Genomic DNA, 16113 nt, shown 5'->3' with positions numbered 1-16113 from the left:
AAAAATAATTATTTTCAGTTAAGATAAATTCATTTTAATAAAAAATAATAATCATTTTTAAAAAAAATAAATGAGAGCAAAAAAGCAGTTTTTGATAATAAATGATCATGATTAGCGAATATTTTTAATTATACAGGGAGGGAGTTTGTGGTAACACATTGGATTCGATCTCTGTGTAAGTGACGTGTCAAATTCAAGCCGAGAAGAAAGTACACGATGATTTAAGTCCACTGTATAGTTAGGCTTAAGGTGAGCTCAAATTTTTATGAATAATAGTGAATTAAAATAGTGGAATAAATTTTATAAAACTCACTTAAAATGAGTTTAGATATATTAAAATGGTCGTGGATCTCGCGTATAAAAATATGTTGAATTGAAAAAAGTTGTGGATCCCACGCGTAAAGAAATTTTGAGTTGAAATGAATTTAGTAATTTAAGAGTTGGGTGTTTGAATATTAGATTCAGTTTAAAATTAGATTGAATTGAGTTGATCTCAGTACAGTCCAACAACCAAACGGGACCTAATGATATAGGGTTAGTTTTGATTCAGAGATGAAATGAGATTGTTTTAGATGAAAGATAAAAATTGAAAAAAAATATTATTAGAATATTATTTTTTAATATTATTATTGTTTTAAAATTTGAAAAAGTTGAATTGAGATTTGAAAACGTTGAATTGTTTATTATATTTTATGTAAAAATTTAAAAAAATTATAATAATGAGATGAGATAAAATACTTTCTAAATCCAAACGAATCGTATTGCGTTCAATTTATCTTAACTCAATCGACAGCTGGCCTTCAAATTGTAAGGGAATTTAATTCATTTGTTGCCCATTTGTCTAAGAGGCATTTGTCAAAAGAAGTTTTTTTTTTTTTTAACTAAAAAATAATAATCGATACACGTATAATTCTCTTTTTATAACTTATTTATTGATTATATAGTTATATTAATATTAATTATAAAAAATATCGTATATATATCATTTTTTAAATACATAAACGATATTTTTTCATTCAACAAATCTAATTTTAATATGAATCGGATTTAAGTACTTAAACCCGTCTACGAATAAGGTCAAGTAATTCTTGAGACATTTTCTAATGGGTTAATTTATCCCTTGAATATATTATAATTTCAGGTCCAAAAGCAACCGTACCCAATATTTCATTAAAAAAAAAAAAACCTGGAATTATTCATTACCCAGTAATTTTATCCGTATTTTAATTTGATATAAAAAAAAATATCATTAAAAAAAGTTACAAGATTATGAATCAGGAATATATAGGGAACAATTAATTCCAATTACAGATGAGAAACCCCTTGAACAAAATCTTGGCAACTTTAAAGTACTCTCCAATCTCCATCCCACGGTGCCAGTGCCACATATATTGCAATAATAAACAAAATGATTGCCTATGAAGATCATTATATCTATTAGTTGCCTGGCCTTTATTTACTTTGTTTTATATTTAAATGTTTCATCATAAAATTCAATTCAAAAATTTAAATTTCTTTTTACTATAAATTATAGAGAAGATTTATCGCATAACGTCAAGTCGTATCAATTTATAAATTACATTTTGTGAAATGATCTCTTTATAAATCTGACACTTTTATTTTTTTCGACTAACAATGAATTAAGCGATGAGTAATGATAGGTACAAGTCTCAAATAGATAAATCTTGCGTAAATCCTTTGTAAAAATGTGGATCCCACTAAAAAGTATTAGTTTTTGTTACATTTTTTTTAATGTGAGATCCAAAAGGCCTGGATGAGACTTGTCTATTTAGAACTTATACAAATATGAATTTTGCTATACATCAATCACTATTTACCCTCACACCTGACAGATTTTTTTTATAGAATGTGTGGTTTTTTACATAAGATGTGGGATAATGAATAGTAACTGATGAGAATAATTATTTTACAAATATAAATATATATATAGTCCTGTATATGTATTCTATTTTGGAATATGCTCTCATCACATGCAGCTGTATTTTGCCTGCTTGATTTTTATTGTACTGCTAATATATAGTTGCACTTGTACCTTCATGTATTCATACGTGTCCAAAAATTATGCTTCTTGTCGTTTGAATTTAAAGTTTAATAACAGGAAACACTGACATTGAATTAAATATCCTCATCCATTTGCCTTCAATCATTGATCTATTGACATCCTGTTTCTAATTTGACTTATTAAATAACTATATATATATTATATATATAAAAGGCTCACCATTCAATTTAATTATAAACTATATGATAAAATTATAAACTACATTATATATGGTCACATCTCTTAATGTTAGGGGCTAATTAAGCAGAATTGAATAGGAAAACGATGTTTCAAATAGTTTAATCTGATCAATACAGTATCAAAACTATGCATAGAGTCGATTATTTAAATTCGAAAAAAATTGATTAAAATTTATATAATGTGATTATTTTTTATTCTAAAATAGATCTAATGTAAATAATATGAATTTGTAAATTTCTTTAATATTCCTATAAATAAATAATTATTAAGTCAAATTACTTGATCCAAAAAGTTAAATAGTCAACATATATTTTTAACCAAAATGGAACAAAAACCATACCGTAGGGACATAAAATCATGACAAGTTGCTGGCAGGAGAGAGATTAATTAAGATCTCCTTTGGATATTGATAATAGATGATGTGAGATTAAAAAAAATTATAAATACTAATGAAATAATTTAAGTTAAGATGTTCTATAAGATTTTAGAAAATGATATAGAAAATGTTGATTAATAATATTATAAAGTTAAAATATTGTTAGAATATAATTTTTATTTTGAGATTCGAAAAAATTAAATTATTTTTTTATATTTTTCTAAACTTAATTTTTTTTTAATAATGAGATAATAATTCAACAAAAAGGTTAATAACTTAAAATTAAAAAATATTTATATTTAAATATTTAAATGTTGAGATGGAAATCTCATATTAACATGGAAACAAGTCCGAAGGAGATGGAAGGAAACTTAAACCAAAAATTCGGGTATTTTTGACAAAAATTTTGACAAGAAAGAAAGAGGGGAAAGAAAATGACGTGAAATTATGACATTAAATTATTGGTTGGTGCAATGAGCAATCGTTAATCATTATCATATTATTTTATGTCGCATCAAATGATTGGTAGATAAATAAAATATAAATAATAATTTTTTAATAATATTAGATAAAATCTTATATATCTAAATTTTGTATATTCTTTTTTAAAAATTTGAATTTATTAATAAAAAATATTTTTTATCATATTAATTCTAAATTTATCTATTTTTTTAAAGAAAATGAGTGAATCTATATGATTTGTACATCTTAAAATTATAAATATTATTTTTTTTTTATTTTAATCTTTTAATGTTATTCGAATAATAAATAAAGAGGCCGAAGAAGAGTAGTCTTACTCATTTGATAGGTTTTGGATATTGGTTTAGATGGTAATACCCATCTCCATTGTTTTTACCTAATTAATTACGAAGTTATTATTAATAATCTGAAGAAAAGGATTTTTTATTTCAATAAAAAATACAATTTATATTAATTTGTTTACTATTTAGAAACGTACGATATGTTCAACCACCCCTGAAAATTGCAGCTCACTTCAATATTAATACTCTACTATGGACAGTTGAAGTTGATTATTGAAAGGCACGTGATCATCCCCCCTTTCTCACAACTCCATTTGAATGATGTAGATTAAGGTTGTGTTTGAATATTAAAGTGAGTTGAGTTGAGTTGAGCTGAGATGATAAAATATTATTAGAATATTATTTTTTTAATATTATTATTATTTTAAAATTTGAAAAAGTTGAATTGTTTATTATATTTTATATTGAAAATTAAAAAAGTTATAATGATGAGTTAAGATAAGTTGATGATCCAAACGAAGCCTTTTCAAGTGGACAATGATGTGTTTATACGGATCAAAGTTATCTTGAAAAATTTTCAAGTAAGAGATAGATACGTTAAATAGATCTTACAATATTTATTGTTGCTTGTATAAATATTATATTAAACGAGTAATAAATTGTGTAAAATAGATTCGATATTGCCTTTTCCTCTTCTACTTAAAATCTTTAAATCTAAAGAATATTTTGAAAAAGAATAGTATTACATGTACTTACAATTTTACTTACACATTTACTTATAAGACTCATTTTATTAATTTTCTTTTAAAATTTAAATTTTATAATTTTCAACGTATCGATAATTGACATGTACTAGAAAAATAAATATTTTATAAATTTTTCTTAAATATATTTAATATTTTAAAAAAAAAATATTTTTCGTGCTGGACCAGTACCATATGTCTGGCAAAGTAACAAGGAAAGAAAATTCAAGCTACTAACTTAATTAATTGGCCATATGGGTACTCTTTAAATCTCGTTAATTTCTAGTTTCAATTGCTGTCATGAATGCTCTTGATTGTATACAAATTAGTGTTTAAATATATTATATGATGCCATATTCAGTATTTAAAAAAAAAATCAAAATACTAATAATTTTTTATGGTAGAAATCTAGAAATCCCAGCCAACAGGTTTCAACAGCTTCCTAATTCCCATTATGGGCGCTTTAATTAGCCAGTTAACCTAGAAGTACAGGTTTTTATTTATTTATATATTTTTTATTATTTTTTATCATAAGAAGTACAGGTTTTTTTAAATGAATGGACACATGTCAATTTTCTAAGCTATACCTTTTAAAAATAAAAAGTGTGTTTAACATGCTCAATGAGCACTCATCGTATCTATTTTAGTTACGGTTTGTACAGTATGATAAAATGAAATGATTTTAGATGAAAATTAAAAATTAAATAAAATATTTTTTTGTTAATATTATTATTATTTAGAGATTTGAAAATTTTAAATTGTTTATTATATTTTATATAAAAATTTAAAAAAATTATAATGATGAGATAAAATGAAATGAAATATTTTTACTATCCAAACCGAACTAGAGAAACACTAAATGCGGCCGTTTGGCGGCTAATGCTGATTGCATCATATTAAGTTTATGCTACTTACAAACTGGTGTGTTTACTTACTCTGAAATCAAAACAATGATATATTTGATCTACTACCAATATAATAGCACACAAACTAAGAGATAGTGGTCACTTATCATGAAAAGAAAAGTGCTACAATCACAAAGAAAGTCTATAAAAATAAACTTATAAACTTACATGATGTTATATGATAAGTTATATCTATTTTAAAATAAAAATAAATTTATAATTTAACGTATCATATCAAATCACGTTAGTTTGTAGACTTATATTTATAAAATATTTTCATGACTAAAGCATTTCTTCAGTAAAAACACTTGCAGCATCCATACAACGCCAACTATGAGCCTAGTTAATACCAAGTCTTTGATACAAATGAGGTGAGTAATGGGCCTGATGGCACCAAAGGAATATAGTGCATGAGTGGAATTAAAATATACATAAAGTTGAAATATATTTGAATTAATTAGATCCAAAAGCAATAGAATAATGTTTTTAGAGTAATGTTACATATAATTATGATGTGTGTAAATGCTGTGTAGTCGCTTTAAAAAAGAGTTAGATCTATTATTATTATTATTATTATTTTACGTGAATCCCGTATTTATTCATTTTTTTAAAAATGATTATACGACAATTGCGCATTTATGACTACAACTATCATTTTTCATATTTTTATAAATGAGTTTATTTTTCAGAGAATAATTTAAAGCAGAATCAACTTTATGGTGAATATATAGTAATATTGTATTAGAAGTTAGATCAGAACCACTTTTTGCAGAATATAATGAAAATAACATTCCAAAATGGGGTATTTGTTGGGATCTATACTCTCTTATTAAGTATCATCTTTTCTAATATTGATATTAATGATGTTCACTTGCTTAGAATTAAAAAAAAAGAAACATTCCAAAATGGGAATGTCAGTGCATGGGCTGATTGATTAGTCAATCTCACACCCACATGTGCTTGTGGGGTTGGAATTTGAATATTCCAAATCAAACGCATGTGAGAATAAAGTATTATTGTAAATGAGCGGTGAGTCGGCTTCTATTCCTCCCGCTTCTGGTTGCTTAACAATGCCAGGCTTGCCGGCCACTCAAAGGCTCAAATCACTTTAAAAAAGAAAGTTGATATTTACGTGTTGCGTAATTTATTTAAAATAAATAAATAAATAAATATGAGATTTATATAAAAAAAATTAAATTTTTAATAATAAATCTCACTATTTTTTAAAAAGATTACACGACGTTTACACACTTTACAATTATACGTAATATTACTCTTAAAAAAAATACTTCACTTGAGAGGATATTATATATGGTGTGTAAGTCGCTAACAGTCTATTTTAAAAAAAAAATCTTATAAAATTTTTCGCATAAAACTCAAGCATTTGGATTAAAGAATTTAGATTTGGACTGAAATGAATATCACGTTTCAAATTATAATTTGAAATTCATGTTTAAAATCTAGTAAAATTCTAATTTATATATATATATATAACAAGATATTTAAATTTTAATTAAAGACCCAGATTTTAAATCCCACTCGGTTTTTAAAATTTTGAATTTTAGGTTACGTTTGGAAGTTGAACTGAGTTGAATTGAGTTGAGTTGAGATGATAAAATATTGTTAGAATATTAATTTTTAATATTATTATTATTTTAAAATTTGAAAAAAATAAATTATTTATTATATTTTGTATTAAAATTTGAAAAAGTTATAATGATGAATTGAAATGAATTGTGGTTACAAACAAAACCTTCAAACCAGTTATAAATCTGAATCTCTCTCTAAATCCAATCATCAAATTAAATGCAACATTTGAGATTATTTCAAAGCATAACAACAAAATAATTATCAATAATATCAATTTTATGTGTTTATGTCTCATAATTATACATCTTAGACTACGTTTGAATGTTAAACTGAGTTGAATTGAGTTAAGTTGAGATAATAAAATATTGTTAGAATATTATTTTGTAATATTATTATTATTTTAAAATTTGAAAAAGTTAAATTATTTATTATATTTTATATTGAAATTTAAAAGAATTATAATGATAAGTTGAGATAAATTGAGATAAATTTAAATTCTAAACGTACCCTTCATCAACGTAAAGTTGTAAACTAAAGGTGCGTTTGGTTACCAAACTCACCTCAATTCATCTCAACTCATTATTACAACTTTTTCAAATCTCAATACAAAATATAATAAACAATTCAACTTTTTCAAATTTTAAAATAATCATAATATTAAAAAATAATATTCTAACAATATTTTATCATCACAACTCAACTCAACTCAACTCACTTCAACATCCACACAAACCCTAAAATACACTAACGAGGAATGCGAGAAACTTCAACCTATAAATTAAGCTGTCTAGAAAAGAAAGCGACAGCCGAGGCGAGGCTATTAATAATAGCAATTAATGGTAGGAAGACGCCAAATCCAATACTAGGAAATACAAAAACAACGATATTACATGGTCAAATGGCTGATCGTGACTTTGAATATGTTGAATATTCTCTTGAATCCTTGATTATTTCATAAAATATTTCAGCTAAATTTGGTTTAAAATGACCATATTAAATCATGAGAAAATTGAATTTCTTTTCTAACACAAATAATTCATAATTAATGAGTAATATTATATATAATTTTAGTATGTGTAATCTATTTAAAAAAAATAGAGTCTAAAAATTTTTTTTTTACGAATCTCATATTTATTCACTTTTTTTAAAAAAAGTGTATGAAATTTTTACATTCTAAAATTACAAATATCATTATATTAAATTGAATATTGTTCGTGATAAAAATGACTTTTTTTTTGGGGGGGGGTTTATATTTGATTTTCTTTATATTTTGTAGATGTTATTTCCTAAGTATTTGTATTTCTAATCTCAACTTGTTTTCCAATTTATTTTTTTGTCTTTTAAAATTTTAATACTTCTATTTTATTTTTGGGTTTTGAAGTATTTTTATATTTAAGAGCTTGTTAGCGACGTGATTTGTCACATTGTGACGCGTACAAAATCTATGCCTTGTATGCCATGCATGATGCTGACTAGCTGATATGCTGACATCAGGGTCTCTCAATTACCGTTTTAAGACAGAAATTAACAAACGTGCTGAAAACATAAGAGTCAAATCATGGTCTTTCTTTTTGTTATTATTTTTGTTAAATTAAAGGAGTTATTCTACTTATCTCCCTTAGCCCACCTAATTGTTAAGGAAAAATAAAAATAAAAATAAAAATAAAAATAAAAATAAAAATAAATACGTAATATAGAACTGATGAATATAATTTTTCTAAAAATAAAATGTCAGACTTTAGTTTGTTTATTGTCACCTACAATTTGATAGTAGAGTTCTTCTCCTCAACAATCTTACACCATATATATATTAAAAAAAAAATAATTATGTGGTATAGGACTGTTGAATATAATTTTTCATTAACAATAATATATCAATGATCTATATTTTTTTTTATTTTTTTAATAAAAATTAGATATATTTATTCAAAATATTATAATAAAAAAATATTATATAATTTTATATGATATGTTAAATTTATTTTATAATAAAATTAATTTTATAATTTAACTTTATCAAATAACGTCAAGCTACATTTTCTCCAAAACATTTTATTTTTTTATCTTTTTTACTATTAAAAAAGAGACGGACGAAGGACGATGTCATTGCAAGCAAAGAACATGCTACTGTTGAAGGTTAACATTTTCTTTTATGTTTAATTCTCAGATATTACTTCTTAATTTTTCTGAAATTTATAATTGTCCTTTTTTTTTTTCGTATAGTTGTCGTTAAAATTTCAACTTTATAATAAAAATTTAATTTCAAATTCTTGGAATAAGAAATAATAACAAAAGAAATTAAAACCCTCATTAAATAAAATTAAAACCCAAGCACAAAAAATTTATAAGATAAAAATTTAGGTGCCATTTAGATAATAAGTTGGGATGAAATAAAAATTTAAAATTAAATAAAATAATATGAAAATATTATTTTTTAATATTATTATTATTTTAAAATTTAAAAAAATTAAATTACTTATCATATTTTATATAAAATTTTTTAAAAATATAATAATCAGTACAAATTTAGACGGAAATTTCGCAGGTGGCCGTAGTCGTAAAACTTTCCGACAAACCAAACACCATCTCTCTTCTCCATCTCTCTCTCTCTCTCTCTATCTGCGAATGTCTATAAAAAAATATTCGAAGACAGATTTGAGATTTATACATATTTTGCTCTATCTCAGTCTCTCTCTCTCTCGTGCTTTTCATGTTCACTCACTCTCTTCTGCTGCTACAAACAAACCGACGACAAAATCTTTGCGCTGGCATAAGATTCCCCCTCTCCCTGTCCTTTTTTTTCTTTTCTTTTCCTTTCCCTTTCCTCCCCTTTTCCCTTATCTTCTTCTTCTATTGCTACTTCTACAAACCCTAATCACCTACTCCTACTGTCACAATCAAAGTCATCTTCACTCATGCCCCTCTCTCTCTTCCCAGCCGTAAATTACCTTGCTCTTCTGTTTTTTGTTGTTGGGCTTTCATTTTATACTTTCCACTGAGGTTTTCAGTTTTTATTAATAATAAAATATTTTGGATGGGGTGCTCCAGCTCCAAGGTGGACGATCTCCCTGCGGTGGCTCTCTGCCGGGAGCGGCTTACCTACCTGGACGAGGCAATCCACCTGCGCTACGCTCTGGCCGAAGCCCACCTTGCTTACATTCTCTCCCTCAAACGAATCGGCCACTCCCTCCACAGATTCATCCAGCAAGATTTAACCAATTCCTCCACTTCACCACATTCCCCCGAGCTCAACCTCCCGCCTCACAAAAAGGGCGACCCTCTTCCTCTTCATCACGAAGACTCGGGTCACCTAGATTTCAACTCCGGCTCGGATTCAGAAGACAACGATCTGGGCTCGCTCCACCACCGTTCGGGGGACTCGTCGCCTTTTCACCAACATGGTCATATGGAATACATGGATACGGATCAAATAGAAGGAGGAGGAGGACAGCTAGGTTCGTATCAGTTTCAAGGTTTATTTCCAGGTGGTGGTAGCGGTGCCGGCGGCGTGTTTATGCACATGAATTATATGCAGAATAAACCGACGCCGCCTTCGGTGGTGTACCAGCAGAGGCCGGTTGATTCAGGGACGGTGCACATGGGTGAATCTTCTTCTGCTTATTCTGGTTATCCGCCTTTTCCTTATTATGGAAACAGTAATCCTAGTTCTAGTGCGTATGCGCATTATGGGTCTGCTTCGCCCCCCAATTCCAATTATAATAATTATGGTGGTGGTTACTATGCTAACTCGCTAAATGAAGCGGATACATCTTCGAAAAAGCCACCACCCCCTCCACCCTCGCCGCCGAAATCTTCGGCATGGGATTTCTTTAACCCGTTCGAGAGTTACGACAAATACTATGCGGCCTACACGCCGAGCAATGACTCGAAGGAGCTGAGGGAGGAGGAGGGGATTCCTGACTTGGAGGACGAGGATTACCAGCACGAGGTGGTGAAGGAAGTTCACGGGGATCAGAAGTTTGTAGCTGATGCGGGTAGAAGTGGTGGTGGTGGGAGTGGGAAGCATTCCAAGGCCGTGGTGGACGACACTGATGCCTCGACGTTGCTATACGAGACGAGACCGAGTGCTGCAATGGAAAATGATGCAAGGGAGTATGACGTTCATGTGATGGAGGAAAAAGTTGCTGGTGACGAGGAGAGATCCGAGGAGACTAGGGCCAGGTTTAAGGGTCCTCTGAGTGTGGTTCAAGTGGCAAAGGAAATCGAGATTCAGTTTGAGAGAGCTTCCGAATCGGGGAATGAGATTGCGAAAATGCTTGAGGTGGGAAAGCTTCCTCATAACCGTAAACATAGTGTTTATCAAGGTACCATTTTTTATTCATGTTGTAAGTTTTGCTCTCCGAAGCTTTTGATTGTAAAATTGCTGTTATCTTGCTTGATCTGCATTTTTAATCCTGATTTTGGTGACGAATTAGAGTGCGTCGATGGTTTATGGATCATAAAAATGCTTCTCTTTATGTGAAATGGGTTTCTAATATATTCGGCCTGATTGAGTTAGATTTCTTTATCTGTTCTTTTAAATGTCGATTTGATGCATCTTTGCATAACCAGTTTCTTCCAAGAAGTTGCACGCGGTTACTCCTTCAATGTCCATGGTATCCTCACAGCCTCCTACTTCTAAGGGTGCCGACTCGTCAGCCGGTACTGACAAGGGTGGTCCAGCTCAGTGGGACATGGATGAAGATGTCGTGGGGCTGAGATCTAGAAAAATTTCGTCTACTTTGCAAAAGCTGTATCTTTGGGAAAAAAAACTCTATAACGAAGTTAAGGTATGGGTGTGTTTTAGATCATGTTGAATTCTGCGATTAAGTTGGGATATCTTCAAAATTCTTATCCTTTTGCAATGTTATGTACCTGTGTGTTTTATACTGAGTCTCAGTCAGTGTGCTGTACCAAGCATACGAGTCCTGATCCTTTTGGTGGATTTGATCAATAATACCACATTGGTTATGTTCCAAAGTTTTGCGTGGATCCTAATTCTGTTCTTTTGTGTTTTCTCCGAGTTATTAACATTGTGTTGTTTTGCAGGCTGAGGAAAAGATGCGGGTGATCTATGATAGGAAAGTAGATAAGCTGAAGCGCTTAGATGAAAGGGGCGCTGAGGCTCACAAGGTTGATACAACTCGTACTTTAATAAGGGATCTGTCTGCAAAAATAAGAATGGCAATTCAGGTTGTTGATAAGATATCTGTGACAATTAGTAAGATTAGGGATGAAGAGCTGTGGCCACAACTAAATGAATTAATTCAAGGGTACGTGGATTATAAAGCTAGCAATCGTATTTTGCAGCTTTTGATATCTCTTATTTGTGTTACTTTGTTATGTCACAGTTATTTTATGGCTTTTATGGATGTTTATCTTCTCTTATATTTTCTTTTAATTATTGTTATTATTAGTGGCATGTTTCCTATCGCATGCTTCATTTATACTGTCAAATCTGATAGATCACTATCAATATTCTTTAGTTGTCTTCTTAACCAAAAATAAAATAAAAAGTCTTTAATTGTCTTTATTTGCCTTACTGATATTTGGAAGTTCAAATGCTCTATCCGTGGATTTTGTTTTTTGTTGGGGGGCGGGTTGGGGTATCATTTATTCTTGGTCCATGGCCTAGGTAGGATCAGTGGTCAATGTTTCACATTGTTTGAGGAGGGATATGACTTTGGATTTAGGATGTTTTGAAACCTTGTTATTACTCGCGTCAGTGACTTTTGAAGCCAGGGTGAGGAATAAAGAGCAAAACTGAGGAATTGTAGGCCTAGTAGGAGGTATCACATAATAGCACCCCCCAGCACCTAGATGTCGAAATAAAGTATAACGCATGATTAGGTAAAAGAATTGTGAAAATTAAACTTTGGCCTGGCTATCGTGCAAATTAAGTTTCTAGTTGGCTAGGTAAGTTTTATGGCATTTTTAGTATCTCTTAACTTTACTAGTAAATATTTGCTCGGTTTATTATTTTTATCTTTATCTTGGGCATCGTAGTTCTTCATTGTAGTTGATACTTATTCTCTAAGATTGGGCCACCTTGCCTGTGTTGTTCAATGAATTATATACTTACTAAAGAACAAGGAGAAAAAATTGAACCGAACAGTTAATGGGTCCTAGCTCAAGGTCCTGTTTAAAATGTTTGCAAGTGTATGCTAAGATGGAAGGGTCTATTTCTATTGAACTTATATGATTTTAGCTCTGTTTCAGTTTCTACACTAATTTAGGTATCAATTATATGATGTACTTCTACATGTCATATACCTTAGGCGTTTGCGGGGAGACATCCATGAAGGTATCCAAATTCAAGTCATCTGATGGATAGGACCTATAGAAATTTGTAACCTGTTATTTGCAACTAATTTTGAAGGGCCAGTTGTATACTGTTGAAACTTTTGTTTATTGATTTCCTTTGACAAAAATAGATGGCCAAGGTTGAGCTAGTCATGGATGTACGCTGCCCAAATATAGAATGGTATCAGATGAGCTTCCTGATACTTTATCATTCAAATTATGGAAGGAGAGCTTATATAATGTTATTTGGGGAGATTTTGCTTGCTCCGGCTGGAAGCCAAAGAAAGTAGTGTGTGTACGTTTCTAAAAATGTGTGTTGGTCAAGGGTATATAAAATTATGTGGTGATTAGGGAAGCAGGAAACTACCTCAGTTAGAACACAGATGAGGGCTCCTTTTTTCTATAGACTTTGAAATCAATTTTTTGTTTTTTTGTTTTTGCTCTTTATATATATATATATATATGTATGTTTATATATATATGTATATATGTATCTCTTACTTATAAAATATATATATATATATGTATATGTTTATGTATTCCCTTCATGCATTTCCTTTTCTTGATGAATGCTACTTTGGAACTTGGGCACTGACGCCCTTGTCCATATGCTTTTGCATATATGATCTACGGTTGACTGTTATTTTCTTGATGGTGGTTAATGCGGAGTTCTTTCCCTTCAGGCTAACCAGAATGTGGAAAAGTATGCTTGAATGCCATCGTAGTCAGTGCCAAGCAATCAGGGAAGCTAAAGGTTTAGGTCCGATTGGATCAGGCAAGAAGCTTGGTGATGGTAATACTAGTGCCACTTTGGAGTTTGGGCATGAGCTTTTTCGGTGGACTGTCACTTTCTCTAGTTGGATAAGTGCCCAGAAGGGATATGTGAGAGCCTTGAATAATTGGCTTCTGAAATGTCTTCTGTATGAACCTGAGGAAACAGTCGATGGGGTAGCTCCTTTCTCACCCAGTAGGATTGGTGCACCGCCTGTTTTTGTAATCTGTAATCAGTGGTCACAAGCTCTGGAGAGAATATCTGAGAAGGAAGTGGTGGACTCTTTGCGTGTTTTTAGAATGAGTGTGATTCAGATCTGGGAACAAGATAAGCTAGAAATGCGCCGAAGGATGATGGCTAACAAGGACCCGGAGAGGAAAGTTAAGAATTTGGATAGAGAGGACCAAAAGATACAGAAGGAGATCCAGACATTTGACAAGAAAATGATTCTGGTCTCTGGGGATGGTAACGGTCTCTCAGTTGGAGAGATTGTCTATCAGAGTGACACTCACAATAGTAGTCTGCAGGCAAGTCTGCAGAAAATTTTTGAGGCCATGGAGAGATTCACAGCTAACTCCATGGGAGCTTATGAGGAACTTTTGCAACGTTGTGAAGAACAAAGGGATCGCCAAGATCGTGAAAGAGTTTCACAGGGCTGAGTATTTAACAGAAGCGTTGATGTTTTTGCATTGTTATGTTGGTTTAATATCTGCAGCTACAGCCCTTTCATAGAATCTTTTGAAGCTCAGGATCTTTTGGGGAAGTTTATGACATGGAGTTTGAACATGTTCCTTCTATTATCTTTGGATATCATTTACTTCATCTGTCGTGGCCCATAATGGACTGCTTTGGTTGGCTGTTCATGTCACTTAGAGAAAGCCTTGATTAAAGAATATTTGGTAAGGCAATCCATATTTTTGTCCCCAGATCAGGGAGGTATTGCATTGCCAACTCTTCTGGGTTCTATACCAGTTGTTCTAAATCATAATCGGCAGACCACTGCAATTGGTTGATACTTCACCAGTCCAATTATACAAGGCAAGTTTGTGCTGATTAGGAAACTGACTTGGGCGACTGCAGTTGTTTGATGACACAATACATACTTCAATCGTAAAGCGAGTGCGATGCCCGCCCCGCCAAATCCGTGTTTGCTCATAGGACTTTTTTAATGAGCTATTCTCACTGCATTATGTACAGAAACAAGCAGTGGAATTGGGTATTTCATCTGGACGTATGAGCAATGTCCCATCCTGTTAGCTTCTGTTGGAAAGGTAAAGATTGCTCAAGCAAGGGAATCTCCTCTCCCTCCAGTTTTGAAAGAGGAATTAAGTTTTTTAAGCAATAGGGAACCTGGATGTTTAGGGTGACGCAAGTCACGGATAAACCCATGCAAAGTTGTTCAATTAAGTTAAGTTTTCCGCTAGAAGTAAATTGTATTCATGTATAGATGACTTCTGAAACCGAGAGCAGTACCTTTAATAAAGAGCTGTATTGGAATTTACCCATAAGAATTTTCTGCAGAGACAGAGAAAGATGCAGCTGATTGAGGAGTGAGAAATTGACAAATAGCTGATGACCCTTCTCCAGCTGATGCAATCCGTATCTAGCGCAGATCCGATCCTTTCTTCGCAGCTAATTGCGCCGAGAAGCTGAGAACGATTATTCACAATTTATATGATTGTGAATCACAAGGCTATGATTGTGAATAAGGTCCCGTTTCTCTTCTCAAAATTTATTAAAACATCTCATTTAATCATTACAATTTTTTAAAATTTTCACACAATAAAATAAACAATTTAATTTTTTCAAATCTCAAAATAAAAATAATATTTAAAAAAAATTATTTTTAAATTTTATCTCAATTCATCTCATTTTATCTCATTTACGAAAACAAACTAGGCCTAAATTAAAAGGAGTCATAGCCTTGCAACTTATTCACAATTTATATACGATTTTCAATATAATAATATTTTTTATTAAATTTAAACCCATCAAATCATAAGTAAGAGGCAAAATAAAAATTTAAAATAATATTATTTTATAACATAGTTATAAACAAATTGTTATACAGAAATAAGTCTATAAATTCTCTAGATATAACGTGTCTCTCTGTCTCAATCTACGCCGATGTGACCAAAATTTTCAAATACGTGTGAACCCTTTCACGAATCACTATCACCATTTTGCCTGAGGTCGATTGGGACTGCTATTTGGCCATGTGATACTTTTAACTTAAAATGATTATTGACGTGAAAACACAACGTAGTGCTACACGATTTATTAAAAAAAAATATAAAAATATATTCAAACCAAAAAGATGTCCAAAATATTAAAAAAGAGATTGAAATTATAGATTCTTGCTATTTATTTTATGTTTGTATTATTTATTTATTTTTTAAT

At 30.5% G+C, this 16113-nt stretch overlaps 1 protein-coding gene across 1 annotated transcript; it reads left to right on the top strand.

The window, feature by feature from the left end:
* The first annotated feature begins 9275 nt into the window (after window positions 1-9275).
* Window positions 9276-15214, top strand: LOC121257501 (protein ALTERED PHOSPHATE STARVATION RESPONSE 1-like). Its single transcript, XM_041158517.1, has 4 exons — window positions 9276-10963; window positions 11211-11428; window positions 11688-11911; window positions 13625-15214. The coding sequence occupies exons 1-4, from the start codon at window positions 9673-9675 to the stop codon at window positions 14370-14372; spliced, it is 2481 nt and encodes an 826-aa protein (XP_041014451.1). The 5' UTR covers window positions 9276-9672; the 3' UTR covers window positions 14373-15214.
* Window positions 15215-16113: the final 899 nt, after the last annotated feature.

Source organism: Juglans microcarpa x Juglans regia, chromosome 3S (genome assembly GCF_004785595.1).
Source record: "Juglans microcarpa x Juglans regia isolate MS1-56 chromosome 3S, Jm3101_v1.0, whole genome shotgun sequence".
NCBI classification, from domain to species: Eukaryota; Viridiplantae; Streptophyta; class Magnoliopsida; order Fagales; family Juglandaceae; genus Juglans; species Juglans microcarpa x Juglans regia.
The sequence above is the reverse complement of the archived record's forward strand: the minus strand, read 5'-3'. Positions and strand labels throughout refer to the sequence as shown.

What these genes read in the sequence shown, in the direction of transcription:
- LOC121257501 (XM_041158517.1), top strand. Translation starts at nt 9,673, where the DNA reads ATGGGGTGCTCCAGCTCCAAGGTGGACGATCTCCCTGCGGTGGCTCTC. An exon ending in AACTCTATAACGAAGTTAAG is followed by an intron (nt 11,429 to 11,687) that starts GTATGGGTGTGT and finishes GTTGTTTTGCAG; the next exon opens with GCTGAGGAAAAGATGCGGGT. An exon ending in CTAAATGAATTAATTCAAGG is followed by an intron (nt 11,912 to 13,624) that starts GTACGTGGATTA and finishes CTTTCCCTTCAG; the next exon opens with GCTAACCAGAATGTGGAAAA.